The 17,261-nt window shown below is 29.8% G+C and overlaps 1 protein-coding gene across 2 annotated transcripts; it reads right to left on the bottom strand.

Annotated features, from left to right (window-relative positions):
- Positions 1-451: 451 nt before the first annotated feature.
- LOC106072948 (serine/threonine-protein kinase ULK3-like) lies at positions 452-17,072 on the bottom strand. 2 transcript variants are annotated; one of them, XM_056022112.1, is made up of 15 exons: positions 16,899-17,072; positions 15,535-15,675; positions 14,520-14,640; positions 13,689-13,793; positions 13,395-13,538; positions 12,396-12,478; positions 11,444-11,599; positions 10,611-10,716; positions 8,600-8,640; positions 8,248-8,485; positions 7,332-7,399; positions 6,736-6,811; positions 5,530-5,570; positions 5,147-5,258; positions 452-2,033 (listed from the first exon to the last, which is right to left on the bottom strand). In XM_056022112.1, exons 1-15 carry the CDS (start codon positions 17,019-17,021, stop codon positions 2,005-2,007), a joined length of 1,584 nt encoding a protein of 527 aa, XP_055878087.1. In that variant the 5' UTR covers positions 17,022-17,072; the 3' UTR covers positions 452-2,004. The 2 variants fall into 2 exon arrangements, with proteins under 2 accessions (XP_055878087.1, XP_055878091.1); XM_056022116.1 differs by lacking the exon at positions 452-2,033 and adding an exon at positions 2,040-4,073.
- Positions 17,073-17,261: the final 189 nt, after the last annotated feature.

Consider the following 17,261-nt stretch of genomic DNA (forward strand, 5'->3'; position numbering starts at 1 on the left):
TGGAGCTATAACTTTATGACTTTTTATTGTGATTGATATAGATTAACAATTATGACCATAAATTGCTTTTATTAAATTTAAAACTTTTTTTTTCCAATAAATCATTTTTTGTTTTCACACTTTTATATCAACTAAAATAAGAACAAAAAAGTTCCCCTTTCAGACCATGCGGTCTATAGTGAAAGTAATCTGTTTCTGCGGCCCACAGTTAACGAGGTTGTCATGTGGCCAGCACAACAACCAACCGCCTTTACTTTTCCTCAATTACTGTCAAGTACCCATTATAGTTGGATGGACTCAGAGGTGTCCTAAAGATTCTGAAGTTAAAAAGCCCAGTCATCAGGATTCCAAACCAGGACTTCAGGTTCAAAAGCCAAGGACGTTACCACTCAGCCACAGCACCTACTATATATTAACTAGGACAAACAAAAATATTTAGAGAAACAAACCAAACAGTTCACTCAAAAGAGTGCATTTATTTTTTGCTAGAAAAGTAAAATAATAATAAACATGATGAGTAATATAACAATAATATAACAAATAAACAATGGAGATGATACTAAAACTTCAATGACATCTATATATCCATTTTATAGTATCTCAAGATCAGCATGATGAGTGCCTGCTCAGAATATCATTATTTATTGAACCTCTAGATGTATCCCCATGTAATGAATTTCACTAAACCTTTCTAATGGTCAATGCCAGTAGCAGAAGTTTGTCATAGAATACATGTACATTAAATGGAAGCCACTACTGGTAGCAACTTCAAAAGAGATGCTGCAATAGAGACTTGCATTCAAAATTATTATGTATTATTATTATTATTTTTTTTAAAAAGGTTGAGCCTGCAACTTTTATCAGTGAAAAAAAAAAAAAGATTTTTTTGTTACCCTATCTCCATCCTACTACAAAAAGATTAAATTCATCTGGAGAGTATCACATACTCCAGCAAGCATTGATCCAAACTAAGTATAAATTCAAATTTTTTTTTACAGACTTCATTAAATATATTTTTAAAAAAAAATCATACTATATTCCATTCAACAGAATCCTTTATATGAGAATTTCTTTTTCTAGCAATACCTGTCTATAAATTTTAGTATGCAACTGGTAGTGTGTTTATGTTCTTCTACTGTCAGTTCACTATAGTATTATACTTAACAGTTCATTCATAATTAATATCATAGCTAATGAATACATTTTTATATAATCAATAAATATCCATCAAAATTACAACAATGGATAACACAGCTATTCAATAAAGAAATCACATTATTCAAACAATTTACCCACATATTAATAACGTTTAAAATGTTTAAAAACAACTTTGTTCTTAAATTAAAAAAAGCACATTCTATTTCACAGCCTTTTAAATCATTTACTTTTTTTCAACTTTTTTCATTACAAAAAAAATAAAAATAAATCTCTCTTAATTAGAACTTAATAACATGGTATTTTTTTCTTTTTTGGTAATTCAAAGAATTATCTACAAAATAGCAAAACTGCCTTAATGGATTCAGATTAGTAGTTTCCTGTGTTGTAAGTTTAATACGAACCCCGCAGCACAGAGATAAAAAAAACATCCCAATGTGCCAAGAAACAAGGTCAGCATGACACAAAAATTAATGAGTCACCAACAAAAACACTTGATGCTAGCTGTGGCACTTAAAATGCACTGAGCTGTGCACCAAATAAAGTCTACAATAAATTAAACATAAGACAATTTAAAACATTGATTGCAATCCCCTTATTCTTTAAAGCAAATCAACAATTTCTTAAGTGTTTTGAAAGATCACATTGAAGCATACACTTTATTTTATAATTTCATCTTAAAAACAAAAAAAATAAATCAAAGGATATTATGTGGAAGAAAAACAAAAAAGAAAACATTCTTGGTAATATCTTAAATTATATGCTTTTAGCTGTGCTTTAAATCACCATTGTCCGCTTAATGATTCACAAGTAGTTTTTTAAAATGTTTCCATCTGTATTACGAGGAACTCATTGTATGCAACACTGCTTCCATTCATCTGGAATACAACAAGCATACACCATTGTTGAAATATACTTCTTAATGCATACATATGCTAACAGTGCCCAGTCTGGTTTTATAAAAGAGTGTCATCACTAGCGATGCTCAAGGAACATAGTGGCACTTTTGGTTTCATAACCTGATCACCAATTCATATTTTAAAAAGCTTGAATTACTGTTAAGCTAAAACTCTTTCAAGAAAACATACACAAAAGCTCTTCTTTGACTTCCCTTTATATTCCTCATTGTAAAATGTAAATAGTTAATACAGCTTGTAAAATAAAAGGCTTTGAAGGAATGCACAGTTTAAAAAGACTATTGTCTTTTTGTTTCATCATTTAAAACTAACCTTTAACCTTCATAGAAATTCAAAAAGTCTTTATAAATTTGGGCTATTATTCTTATTGTTAAAGATTTACATTGACAAACGTCACTAACAATCCAGAGCTTTTCATTCATTTATTAAGATGACGAGTTTTACATGAACACATTGAAAATAAAATAATATTTTTAACAGCATCCCAGACTGCCATTAACTAATTCTCTTCTTTCCACACTAATGTTATTCTTCTTCTAACAATTATACTTTAGTGTAATATATATATATATATATATATATATATATATATATATATATATATATATATATATATATATATATATATATATGAAAAAGTAAAAAGTATGACACTGTAATGGTAAATAGGAATCATCTGAAGATTTTGTAACATCAACATGTTATTTGAAAAAACAACAACAACATATACATTCAACACCAGCAGCTTGAGCAACAGAAAAGAGCGACAACATTTAGAGATCATCCAGGGGTCAGACTTAGTTAAACATACATAAACAGAGAGGGAACAAAAAAAAAACTTTTATGAACAAGACATAGACATACAACTGAAAGAAGTGGGATGATGATCTTCCAGTAAACTTGAGTCATGTGAGAATGTCTATCAGTCAATATCCTTTACTATGGAAAGAAAAACTCTCATAGCTGTGTTTTTTTTTTAGTTTAAAGTAAAGCCAGGTTAAGAAATTCTAGATTTGAAAAAAAAAAACAACTTGAAAAATGTAAAGTCCAAAAAGAAAATACTTAAAAAATTCAAATGGTACATAGATTTAAATTAAGCTTTTACTATTAGTACCTATAAGTCTTTTTTTTTCAAAGTAAGTTTAACATAGTGAAGAAATACTACTTTTAGACTTAATTTTAGGTAGACATTATCAACTGCAGCCAAGAGCCTGTGCAAAATGTGTGATACATATGAGCACCTCTTAAAAAAAAAATGTTTATTACTTTGCTAAGTTGATGCACTTAAATATGTATTTTTTGGAAAGATGGTTAACATTCTTTGCAAACACAGGAACAAAAAAAAAGCATGCCAATTTTGCACATCTTAAACAGATGATTTTGTATGCAGCAATAGCCACAAAAATACAAAAAAAAAAAAAAAACAAAATGGAATTATTGAACAAGAATAATTAGTTATTAGTATATTGACCAATGGCTATTGAATTCTTCTTGCACTAGTTATTAGTATATTGACCAATTGCTACTGAATTCTTGCACACACTGTAACTTTTGAACTTGCTTTAGAAAAATTAATTGATTTGTTAATAAAATGTATTGAATCAATTTTAATACAGGTAAATGGTAATGTATCAAATATTGAAATGTTTTTGTGATGTCCTGGATAAGATATATTGTTAAAAAAAGATTTTTACCATGGCTATTGCAAATTTTAAAATTATTTATAAAAGGTCCAAGCTTGGCTACATTTATTTAATAAAGGCCTATCTTCAAGTCTAAAGATTAAGAAAGAGCAAAGTAGGTCACAGAACCTGCTGTGACCTAACTATTTTGGCAAATCCAACTAGACAATGCCATTGTCTACAGTGGGTGGGTGGCAATTAAAGTTCTCTTTTAACAATCCACATGCAGACAGTGAAAAATTTACTTACATCTAAACCTAATGGAAATAATGTTCTTAATGAACTCATTGCCAGTTTCAAGGAAACACTGATAGCTGACCTTTAAAACCAGTTGAACTAAATTACTGTTTAATATAATGAGTCTTTTGTAAACTATATTATTAGAAAAATACAGATAAAAGCAGTAGCAAATACAAAACCCAAAAGAGAGATCTTACTCTGGAATAAATGCAACCTAACACAACTACACCAAGCTGCATTAACTTTTAACAAACATTCTTATCAGAAAAAGAACATTAACAAACCAGCTGACGACCTCTGGAATTTCATTAAAAGCTATCTTAAAAACATCATAGAAAATCATATACCAACTACATATTCATTGAACAAAATAAATAAATGCTGGTTTAATAATAGATTAAAGAAACTTTGTAAACAGAAAGAAAACCTACATAGAAAATTTAAAGAAACTAAGGCAGGAAGAGTTTATAAAAAGTATATTAAAATAAAAACCTAAAATGAAAGCAGACAGCTGCAGAGTGAATACATAAACAATGTAATATCTAAGGATAACAACAATTAAAATTGTAATCTTTCAAATTAAATGAAAAATATTTATCAAATACTCCTATTATGTTTAAGAAAAAAAAAACAATGACCGAGTCTTCGGACTTTAAGAATGAACCATAAAAGTGAACTTTAAAATCAGTAGGATGTTAAGGCTCACAGGTTAGGTGAAATTGAGTTTATTTTTCATTGTTCAATGTTTATAAGTGTCTTTCCTTTCTCTGAAGCATACGATATTTATGATGTGAGATATTTAAACTGGGAATGTGGTATAACTCGGCTGCCTATAATATAACTCTATTAGATACCGAAGTCAATAATACTGAATATTGAAATTGAAAATTGTTTTAATTAAAATAAAATCTTAAAAATATTGAAATATTAGCAATTAAAACACAAAACATAACATGGCAGATTAAAGCTGAGAATTGGGTGCAAACAATTCAACAATATAAAATAAATGACACTAAATATTTTTCTTCTTCCTGCGCCACAAAATAAAATAAAAAATGACATAGATTACATGAACTAAAAGTTTACACACAAATAGAACAGGCTGAAAACAAAAAGTTTGCAAAGGTTTAAATGTAACATTTCTGGACTTACTAAAGTAACTTGTTTCAGCCAATTCTTCTTGAGCTGATGTGTCTTGGGTATTTAAATTTCTGACATCCAAATAAGACTTAATCTTTTCTGCTTTTTCCATCCATTTAGTGGCCTGAGAACATAGTACAAGTTAACTATTTTTGCTTGATTATTTACTTAGTTCAGTAGAAAAATAACTCTTTTGGCACGAGGATTAAATGTTTCACTTATTTGTATATTAAAAATAGAAAAAGATAAGATGTTTTGAAACCAGAATTGCAAAGGTTCTAGTTATTCTTAAATAAATTAAAACTTACAAAAATTGTTTTAACATTTAACAACCTAAGCTGACAACCCCCTCCACACATATTTTCCTATCTCCAATAAATACATGTACAACATACCTGTGAGTTGAGAAGTTCTTTTCTTCTACCCTTGGGTTCACCTGTCATTGTTTGAATAGATGCAAGTGGTCATTCTTAATATACATTTAAAATCTACTTTTTACACAGTTTAAGGACCTAGAACAGTGTTTCTCAAACTGTAGGGTCACCCCTTATGTTTAAAAAAAAAATCTGCTGTTTTGGCATTGTATTTTAAAGATCCATATTTTAGTATTAAAAAAAGACTTTAATACCCGTGTTTAAAAATGAATCTTTTTCTTCTTCATCGCTCTCATTGTTATGTTGGAGTGTTCATATGACTAGACCAATATATGAGATGAACTGCGCAGTGGTTTCCAAATCAGGGAGCTCTCCATATAGTTTTCTTTCTAGTGGGGTGATTTGGGGCCAATGTCTTATACGGGCCTCTTGGTAAAGAGAGCAGTTTTGGAGGACATGGTCAGCATTCTCTGGTGATACTCCACATGGGGAGGTTTCACTTGTTCCAATTTTGAGCTTCCGGTACATGTGTTGTCGCATTCTGTTGTGTCTGGTCCTTTAGTCGAAAGATTAGACGTTGGTCTTGTCGGGATAGCTTATAGTAAGCGTCATCTTTCTTGTGATTTGGATGATAGCTCGTCCATTTCTCATTTATTTTATTTACAATTAATTTCTTCTGGATAGAGTGCAGAGTTTATTTGTGAGTTAGTTTAAAAATGAATAAATTAGATGACATTTTATACCTTAGTAAGACTTTTTAGTGTTTTCGCAAGTGTTGCTTGCAACAAGAATGAGTCAAAATGTTATTTTAAAGAAGACATTCAATTCAGCATCACCAATGCGATTCCAAAGTCTGCCAGTCTTTCTCACATAAGAAAAATTTCTTCAGAACGGCTCCAAGGTGTCTTGTTGAACTGGAGGCTGACAATAAAGCCCATTTCAAATGTACTTCCTCTGATGTTTCTCGAGCTTTAGTATCAGCCAAGCCTAACTATTTCAATTTAACTTTACTTGAGATATAGTGCTTACTGAATACCTGGAGTATGAAAGTCAGAATGCAGGAAAAGTACAGACTCAATGTGCTGGGGTGTGAACATACATTTTTTGTGTCTGTATCTGGGCATCACTAATTAAAGTTTGAGAATCACTAATGTTAAAACAAAATATTTTATGGAAAAGAAGAGAGTACTTTTGTTTTTAAGCTATTATTAAATGTTTCATTTGTACCTGGCAATAGTTTCAACAAGCCACCTAGTGCTAGCTCATAGTGATGCAGACAATTTTCAAAATCTTCTTTTTGTTCCTGCATATTTGAAAGTCAGAAATAAATGTAAATTTATGCCATATTTATTAAACTGTGTGAAACATTTGTTGACAATAGTCTTTCAATGATTGAAATTAAATAATGAGGTATTATAGCTTTCTAGCAATGATTTGATTCTACTTGACATATTGAAAAAATATATTGAAATTGTGTAATTCATAAATAAGTATTGCAATGTTCAATTAGATCTAGGGGTAGTTTCTGAAACCCAAAGGAAAAAAAGTATTAGGCTAATGCTACATGTTAAATAGGCTAATGCTACATGTTAAATGTCTGCATATAAACACACTTTAATGTGATTGCTAGCCCCTCCCCCCCCCCCCCCAAAAAAAAAAATAAATTAAATCATGATTTAGGATATAAAAATGTTAACGTCGGTTAGCTTTTAGTTTTAGCAATAAATCACATTTGCTGACTTTTGTATAAATTTATGGGTACATTTCACATAAATTAGATCATGTAATTAAATGTATACAAATAAATCAATTCTTTGGTTGACCTCAAACTCTGCTGCACTGACAAGTTTCAGTATTGCACTAAGTTCTTGTGAATCTGAACACAGTGACTCTGAAATGAAAGAACAAATCGTTACATGACTATCTGGCAGTAGGATGCAATTTAAAATATGAAGTCATCATCAACATTTAACAAAATGCTTTAATCACCTCCCCCTCCAACTTACTTAAAAGTGCACTACGTCTAATTTAAAAACATAGTACTGCTGTTCACCAACTTGTTCAAATATGAATTAATTTTTGAAACAAATTTATTAAAAAAAAAAAGGGGGGGGAAGGAGGAGCTATACAAATTAGAATGTAAGAATTAATGTGATAAATGTACATGCTGTCTAGAGATCCTAAAATCAAACTCATTTTGTTACTGCCTTTTGTTCTGTTAATAACTGAAATCTATGTAAGGCTTTTCCTATTAATTTGTATACAAAGTTTGTACAGATGTTTGACTTCATTGAATCTATATAACAAAAGTTAAAAGTAGCTTAAATCAGCACAGTGGTCATTATAATAATTATTAAAACATTACCCCATACTCACCTTTTGCAGTAACTCCATTCATTCAATCTTTACCATAAATCAATGTTTAGGTTTTTCCTTTATCTTTCTTCTAACCCATATATTCAATATTTATTAATGGGGATATCTTGAAGCACAATGACCAACTAATGTCATACACCCTTTGCAATAGGGTGGACTCAGGGTCATTAAAAAAAATTTGAAGTTTTATCTTGAAGTGGATTTGAGCTAAAAAAGCCAAATGCTTTACCACTGTACACTCATACCCATATTTATATATTAAATATCTACAAAAGGAGAGTGCATAGAAAAAATAATTAACCAGTTAACAAAATTCTTAACAATTACTTGTTACTTTGATACTTAGAAGTTGCTCTGACTTACTAAGTTCTGAAATATCACAGGAAGTAGATCTATCCAATAAAGTTTTAGGGGATGAATCACATTTATTAGCTACTGGTGAACTGTCTTGATTTGTCAAACTGGGAGCTGTTGGCGATGATGAACCAGCAGGTGTTTTTGGTAAGCTGTTGGCTCTAGGCTTTGGTGATGTTGAAGGATTCTGAAGTTCTTTTTTCATAAACTGTTTCAAAGTTTCTGCACGGTCCATATACTCCTTCACCTGGAATATATTGGAAACATTTTTTTTAATGTTTTGAAATTGGCAAAAAAAAACCCAATAAATTAACATAATAAAAGCGTAAACATCATTGGCATTAGATATCTCTGTGGTTACCTTCGATCGTAGAGCTTTCTTCTTTTCTAAACTTTTCTCATCTAAAATAATAATAACAAAATATAATTTATTTTAACTTGCTGTAAAATATTCAAAATAATGTATGTGACAATTGATAATATTAATGGCTTTAAGATGCGCTCTACAATGTATAAAATATGCAATAAAACCATAAACATTAAAATAAACTAGACAACAAGTATAGCTGAAAATTGTATTCATTAGTAAGGTACCTTATAAAATCAAAATTGACACTAGAAACATTAGCTGTATGCTAAAAATAAAACTCATAACTAAATATTTATTCAAACTAATCACATAACTCTTATGATCATCTAGTTGCAGAAAGGGATTTCCATTGATGAATTTCCACTGATTTGAAATTAAAAGGATTCTAATATCCCTCAGAACTAGTTGAGTATTGACATGAGATAGTTTGGTCAAACAGTTAAATCAAAATCAATGACACTAAATGAACTCAATTTTACAAAATATAAGATAATGTTTGATGAACAGGAATTTTGGTAAAAAAGAAAAACTTGAGTTTTCAATGACATTAAAAAACAACTCTATTTCTATTCACACAAGGTATTTGTCAACTACTCAGAGAAACATTGCAACATTATTAAATAATTAAAATATTTCTGCATTAATGGTCCACTGCATCAGTGGATTAAAGATTTTCTGATAGGGAGAGAACAAACTGTAATAATAAATGGTTCTAAATCAACACCGATAACAGTAAACTCAGGTGTACCTCAAGGAACAGTCTTGGGTCCACTACTATTTTTAATTTACATAAATGATTTAACAAATTGCATTACTTCAGGAACAAAAGTCAGATTATTTGCAGACGACTGCATAATATATAGAACAATAAAAACAACACAAGACACAGATATTTTACAAAGAGAATTAGATGAATTACAGAAATGGGAATCAAATTGGAGCATGTCTTTCCACCCAGAAAAATGTTAGTTGTTAAGAGTAACAAAAAAACTAAAACAAATTAATTCCACTTATCTTATTCATGGCAAACCAGTAACACAGACTAAAAACGCAAAATACCTAGGTGTTATTATAAATGAAAAACTGTCATGGAATCCACATATTGATGAAACTACAAAAAAATCAAACAAAGCATTAGGATTTATTAAAAGAAATTTATATAAATCAAATAAGAACATAAAACTAAAATGTTATTTAACCTTGGTTAGGCCAATAATAGAATATGCATCCTCCATTTGGGACCCCTCAACTCAAGAAAACATTAAGAAACTGGAACAGACACAAAATAGAGCAGTGAGATTCATAACAAACGAATATTCACATTTGACTAGAGTAACACCTTTAGTAGAATCACTAAATTTAGAAAGCCTTCAGGACAGAAGGCTGAAAAGTAAAGTAGCAATCATACATAAAACACTGAACCATAATCTTCAAATACAAAAACAAAATTTAATAAAATACTCTGAAAGACACAAAGATAAAGGCACATTCCTCGTCCCATATGCTAGGACAAATTTGTACAAATACTCCTTCTTCCCTAGTGCTATTAGAGCATGGAATGGGTTGCCTGAGCTAGCCAGGAAACCAGTGACTTGGCAGAATTTAAGTCATTGGTTAATAAGCATGACTAAATGCATGACGTGTAGGACGTAATCATCTTCTTTTTTGAAGTAACATCTGTATTATATAAGATAAGATAAGAAGATAAGACAACCAATATGTCTTAAAAAGGCCAAATTGTTACAGGAATTTTCTAATAGCTAGACACTGGGCATTCATCAGTGTTGACAAGAACTATAAACCACAAAATAAATTGTTCCTAAAAACAAAAAAAAATAATTTAGCTCACTTTGAAATAAGATTTCAAATTCCTAGATATGTTTTGGACCTTCTGACACCAGTTTTAGTCAGCAACACTCATGTGTCTAAGTGCTATCTAATTAGAATTAAATTCATTCCTATGTAGACCATTGAAAGAAATAAGTATTTAAGATTGACTCACAGTGTATAGCTGGCATAAAGAAGTCGAGAGCCTCACAATAAAGTTTTACAGCAGCTTTATAGTCTCCTTCTTCGTCTTTTTTGACAGCTCTATCTATTAAAGCAATCTGTGAGCGTAAACAAATAGAGCATGATCCAAGTTAGAGAAAAAAGAATTGTAAAAAATGGATTTAGAACCAGAGTTGCATGAAGCTAACCTATAAAATTGCCAATTGTCATTATGACCCTGCTTCTAATTTCCTCATTTCTGGTGCAGCCTTTGTAGGTGATACCTATGATCTTTCTGTAGCATTTCTTTTCCATGGCTAGGTTCCCCATCTCTAATTCAGTAAATGTTCAGTATTCACAAGAATACAAGAATATTGCCATGACCAGGAGTCTGATTTTAATGCTGAGTGCTATACCTTTGTCTTTCCAGATTGTCTTAATTTTCTAAAGTGCTTTCGTTGACTGTGCAACAACATCGCAATGGCTATTGGGCCTCACGATATGATACAAAAGACTACTGTCAAAAAATGCAAACTAAAATGTATGGCAATATCACTAGGTCCTCAGTACTCATAAAAACACTGCAAGGAACAGTACCAAGCAAATGGAGAAGCAGACAAAGTAAGCAATGGGAAAACAATATTGAAGAATAGACAGGCCTGACATTGAAAGAGATTCTAATCAAGGCAAAAAGACAGAGAGGAAAAGATGATAGACAGATCATGTGTGGTGCCCCAATGGTCTAAATCCAACAGACTAAAGAATATGTGAAGGTAAATGAACTTAAAAAATAAATGCCTGAGTTTCAAAACTGTAAATGTCAAATGAAACTTGTTTTATTCTTACAGCTTTTGGTAGAGAATCTTTTGACGGAATGTGTTCCATGTCAACAAATGGGTGAGCAAAAAACTCTTCAAATGTAATTCTTCTTGCTGGTACTCTCTGTAGTAGTCTTAGAATGAGATCCCTAGCATTGTCAGATATATTAAACCCTGGAGGAATCTGTTTCAATAACACAGAGAAAATATCTATTTAAAATACAACAATGGAATCTGCTTATACTCAAAAAATAATATTTTTAAATCTTGAAATAATTGTGAATTATCAAATAATGGCAATATAAAAGTTATCAATTATCAAATAATGGCAATATAAAAGTAATCAATTATCAAATAATGGCAATATAAAAGTTATGAATTATCAAATAATGGCAATATAAAAGTTATCAATTATCAAATAATGGCAATATAAAAGTTATCAATTATCAAATAATGACAATATAAAAGTTATCAATTATCAAATAAAGGGAATATAAAGTATATAAAAATGTTTGATGTAACAGAAAGATCAAAGCTTTTTTAGAATGTAACAAATTATTCACACACACAAATTTTAAACATAGATAATACTAAAATATTATTAACACTGCTAATAAGCAACACCATTTGGGTAAAACATTTTCTAACAGTTCTGTGCTTTTAAAAAAAAACAAATTCTATTTTTTTATTTCACTATTACTACAGTTCAAAGCTGGGTCTTCAGGGCCTCATACAATTATGCAACCTACTCTAAACTGCAATAAATAATAAATAAATAACAATTTAAATAAGCATTCAATAGGAAAAGAATGTTGTCCTCAAAAAAAAATCTAATTCTTTCTTAAAGTATTTACATAAAGTAACTCAGTGAATGAAAGGTTGATATAACACTGGATTCAATTTTTTAAAGCAGAACAATTATTTACTCTATATTTATGAACCAATTATGGGCATACAAATAAAACTAAAGTAGTGATTACCTCAATAGGCTTTTGATCCCATATTTTTTCTCCGAGCTCTTTAAAACTTTTTGATGCAAAGGGTGCTTTCCCAAAAAGACATTCTAAAAAGAAATAATAATTCATGAGTATTTTTTTAGAAGACAAGCTACATTCATTTGTATAAAACATACACATTAATTGACAAATGCGATAAAAAAAAAAGACTTAAATGAGAGTTTTCAATAGCAGCAGAAATGCAAAAGTTAGTTCATTAAAAAATATGACTACGTAAGTATTGTGATAGAAAGGCTTTCTTTGTTTGTTTTACTAGATTTGGACATTCCTTCAGACATAAAGATTATTTTTTCCCTAGCCCAGACATACAGCAGGATGGCAGCAGGATGAGTTTGAAATAGACACCATTATGACAACAGTCAGAAGCACCTACCACAAAATCAGGAATCAATGAATTTTGGAGCTGGATGACTTTTAAGAAAAACTCAAATTTGACAGATAAGTTTTAAAAAAGTCATTTACTGTGAATTTGTAAACAAAATATATGATGAATTACAATCACACATTTTTGGGAAAAGATTACTAAGCAATGTAAAATAGGGAATACTGATAAAGAGCTTGGCTTTTGAACCAAGGATGTAGTTTAGAATTTAAAATTTTTTAGGATATCCCTGAGACATAAAACTTATTTATTAGGGACATAACAGCAATTAATCTTTCTGCTGGCCACAAAAAAGACCTTAATTAACTGTAAATCATAAAAGAGATGAGATAGAGAGCATCTGCTTAACAATCAATTGTTCTGACTAGAAAAACACTGGTTTTTAGATTTTACTAAATATTGCATAATATGAAGAAAACACACTCATACACACATCTAGTTACTGTTTATCTCACTCTAACACTAATTTAATTAGATTTTACTATAATACCAATGATGTTATTCCACAATTCATCATGAACTATGTAATAGTTCACCTATACACTGATTGATATTCTTACCCTGTATAACCAATTACTTACCATATAATATTACCCCAATAGACCACAGATCAACTCTGTTGTCATAGACACCTCTACATATAATTTCGGGTGCCATGTACAGAGGAGAACCTCGCATCACATAAACTCTGTCTCCATCATACAAATTTTTTGCAAAACCAAAGTCTGAGGAGAAACAAAATAAGACGTTAAGCACCTGGACAGTACACATGTTCCTACTTTTCCATTTCAACAAAAAGATAGTGTGTTCCGTCTGCATTAATCTAACAAAAAAAGTTATCTATTTGTTTATAGCTTTATGAAAATAACTCTTACCTGCTAATTTAATTTGTGGACTGCTTTCTGATGTGAGCAAGATATTTTGAGGTTTCAAATCCATGTGTGCCACATTGTTATCCCATAGAAATTTCATTGCTGAAGCTTGTTATTACAAAGATAAAATAAGATTATTTTAGTGGTCCAACCAAATAGAAATTTAGTTTGATTATAATTGTCCACCACAGCAATACTATAACAATAACAATATAGATTAAAAAAAAAAGAAATACACAGACATGAAAGAAAATGAATGAAGTTTAACTAAAAAAATAAGATCCAATTAAAACTAAGTTCTCTATAAATAAATCCAATAATGCAAGAATGGTATAGTTTACATTATCTTCAATTATTTTTTTGGAAATGTAAGGAATGCCCAGCTTACTGACTCACTGGCTTTTGGTGGGATCATCAGATTATAAATCTGAGGTGTAGTTCCCTACTTCTACTAGCCATTATTTAATAGCTAAGTTGTATGCAGTGCAGTGTGTTTAAAAAAATAGCAAGATGCCCTCTTCATTTACACTGCTCTAACATATGAAAGTGTTGTCGAAACTTGAGTGATGAACCAATTGAATCTGTCTGTGGTGGCATAACAAAGACTTTTAAATGTGAAATTTTAACCATTTTTTTATGGGTGGAAACTATCTGCTGTGGCAAAGGAGTGCTACACACAAAGGTCAGAAAAACAAGTTACTCTACTAATTTGATATTTATTTTGTACTTACAAACTTTTTAAGTAACTATAAAATTTAAATGCAAAAATGATATGTCTATCAAGAAAATAAAAGTACTTTTTAATAAGACTAAATTTACAAACAAATATCTCACCTATTTGTTGCAGAAATCTTTTGACCATATGTTCTGGTAATGCTCTTTTACTTCTGATAAATCTTGAAAGATCACCTCCACTGCAGTATTCCATAATTAAATAAATGTAATTTGTATCCCACTAAGGAAAATATAAAGCCAAAAAAACAAAATCTTGAATATTTAAAAAAAGTTTTTTGAATACATTAAAATATGCAAAGAGTACAATACATACAGACATTCCCATTACAATTATTGACATTGTGAAAAAGAACCAAATAAAACTAACCAAATGGAAAAAAAAGTCATGAACTGTTTTTTTTTTTTTTTTTAAACAAATCTTATATATCAAATCCATCTGTCTATCTGGGTGAAATCTTTTACACACTATTTCACCCACTTCCCATTCTTAAATTAAGTTGAAACTTTGCACAATTATTTATTGTCCATGATAACACATGAATCAATAAAAAAAATTAATTAATCAATTAGTTAATCAATTAGTCATGTTAAATAAAGTTTGTTTTATACAAAAAATGTACCTAGCTAAAAGAAGATAAGCCTTGTGTAAAGAATTAGGTAGTTTGCTAAAATTTTTAAAATAAATATCTCTAGACTAAAAAACCTTCTATTTTTATAAGTACCTGAATAGCTCAGTGGCAAGCATGTTGGCCTTCCAACATGAAGGCTCGATTTTGAATTAAGATTTGAGTAATTTTTTTTTTAAACTGCTTTTGAAAAAGCAGCATAAAAATGTTTTCCCAGATAACCCTTCATCCTCCCACAACTGGTCCACAAAAGTGATTGGACCATAGCTCACTGAGCATATTATAAGAATGAAAGTTGTGCTCAACAAAAACCATTAATAAAAATATTTCCAGTCGCATAGTTTATTATTGTTAGTATAGATCAATTAAAAATGAATTATATAAGTTATTCAAAATAACTGATGCCATTTCACTCAGTATAAAGGTAAGGGAGGTTTTTAAAAAAAGGATTGTTTATATTTTACTTGTTTTGTTTTTATAGTACCAACCTGAAAATCTTTAAGTATGACAATGTGTTCATGTTTCAAAGCTTTCAAAAGTTCAATTTCAGTCAGCAAGTTTTCTGTTGAAGCTTTATTCAAACTACTTTTAAGAACACATTTAACCGCAACAACTTCCCGCTCACCACACTTCAGAAAAGAAAAATTAATTAATAAATATTAAAACAAACATTTTACAAGAATGATCTAGATCTACTTGAAAGCACAGTGTTTTAAGTGGCTAAAAGAAGGTTTACTTACAGGGAGTTTTAATAAACAACTAGCATTACCCATCGGCTAAACCCATTGATTTTTTCCCAGGCTATATATTACTTATTTTGACCCAAAACTTCTAGCGGCTATTATTCTGAACTAGAACAGCCATCAATTGGAGTATCTTTTCTCCCCCCTTCCCCACTCTCTGCCTTCATAAATAGTCTTATTTAAATACTTTCACTATTCTTCTGCTTTTATTCTTTATTTTAAAAGGGCTCCAAATTACACTCATATCTGGCTTATGAATTCTAATATCACTTTTCTCCCCTTCACCCTTATAAACATGAATTTTATATCTGTTGTGTCAAACTGAAACAGCCCGCTTAAAAATGACTTGGCTTCGAAGCCTGGGATCTTACGTTTGAATCTCGGTGAAGACTGAGATTTTTAATTTTTTGGGCGCCCTCATATATATTAAATTATAATTTAATATATAAAATAGTGACCCTCATATATATTATATATAATATAATTATAATATTAAAAAAATAGTCTACAGACGTAATAAAGATTAAAGTCTAGAGTCTATATAGAAACATGTGTAGGTATAGGTACTGTAGGACGGATTCATCTTCTTTTTTTGAAGTAACGTCTGAATTTTAGTAAGATAAGTCATAAGACATGATAAGTTGACAAGATAAGAATTAAGATCATTAAATCATATTTTAATCATTATAAAGTTAAAAGTATCACAGTGTCACTAGTATCAGTATCTGAAATCTGATACTATCAGTGAGTCACTGAGTATGATAAAGTATCTGAAATCTGATACTATCACTGAGTATCAGTGAGTCACTGAGTATGATAAATTTATCATAAATGATATCAATGATAAGGCATCAGTGATTATATTATTATCATATTGATGATATTGATATTCATGTGATTAAATCTTGATTATGATAAATTTTAAAGATCTAAATTAAAGACATAAAATGATAAAGTTAAAGTCATAACTCATGATAGTCATAAAATTGATAAAGTCAATAAAGTAAATAATTTTTCTAAATCTAAATTGACTAAATTTATTAAATTATTCTAAATTGACTAAAGGTAAAAGTGAAACTTGGGCCTTGGCATTTAAAATTCGTTCAAACCTTTCTATACGCTTTGAAGACAGTAGCGTATGTTCCGCTTCCCAGCTTTTCTGTGAAAACATATTGAGGTAATGAGGGTTTAGCTATTAATTCTTGATTTGTTGACAAGTTGTTTGTTGCCATTATGATTGCACATCATTTTAGTTCGAGTTACTTGCTCCTTACAACTCGATTTTTGTTGTTTATATGCCGTAAAACGTAAACACAAAATAACAATTAAATAAATTACATTTAAAATAGACAATCGTAATAATTATAAAAATAAAATACGGCAATTTCACTATCTATATCTATAAATTATATTTTAATCAAAAATAAAAAAATATTTTGTTTCCTCGGTGAAACTATTCATTGTCGTCTTTG

This window comes from Biomphalaria glabrata, chromosome 1, assembly GCF_947242115.1.
Source record: "Biomphalaria glabrata chromosome 1, xgBioGlab47.1, whole genome shotgun sequence".
In the NCBI taxonomy this organism is placed as follows: domain Eukaryota; kingdom Metazoa; phylum Mollusca; class Gastropoda; family Planorbidae; genus Biomphalaria; species Biomphalaria glabrata.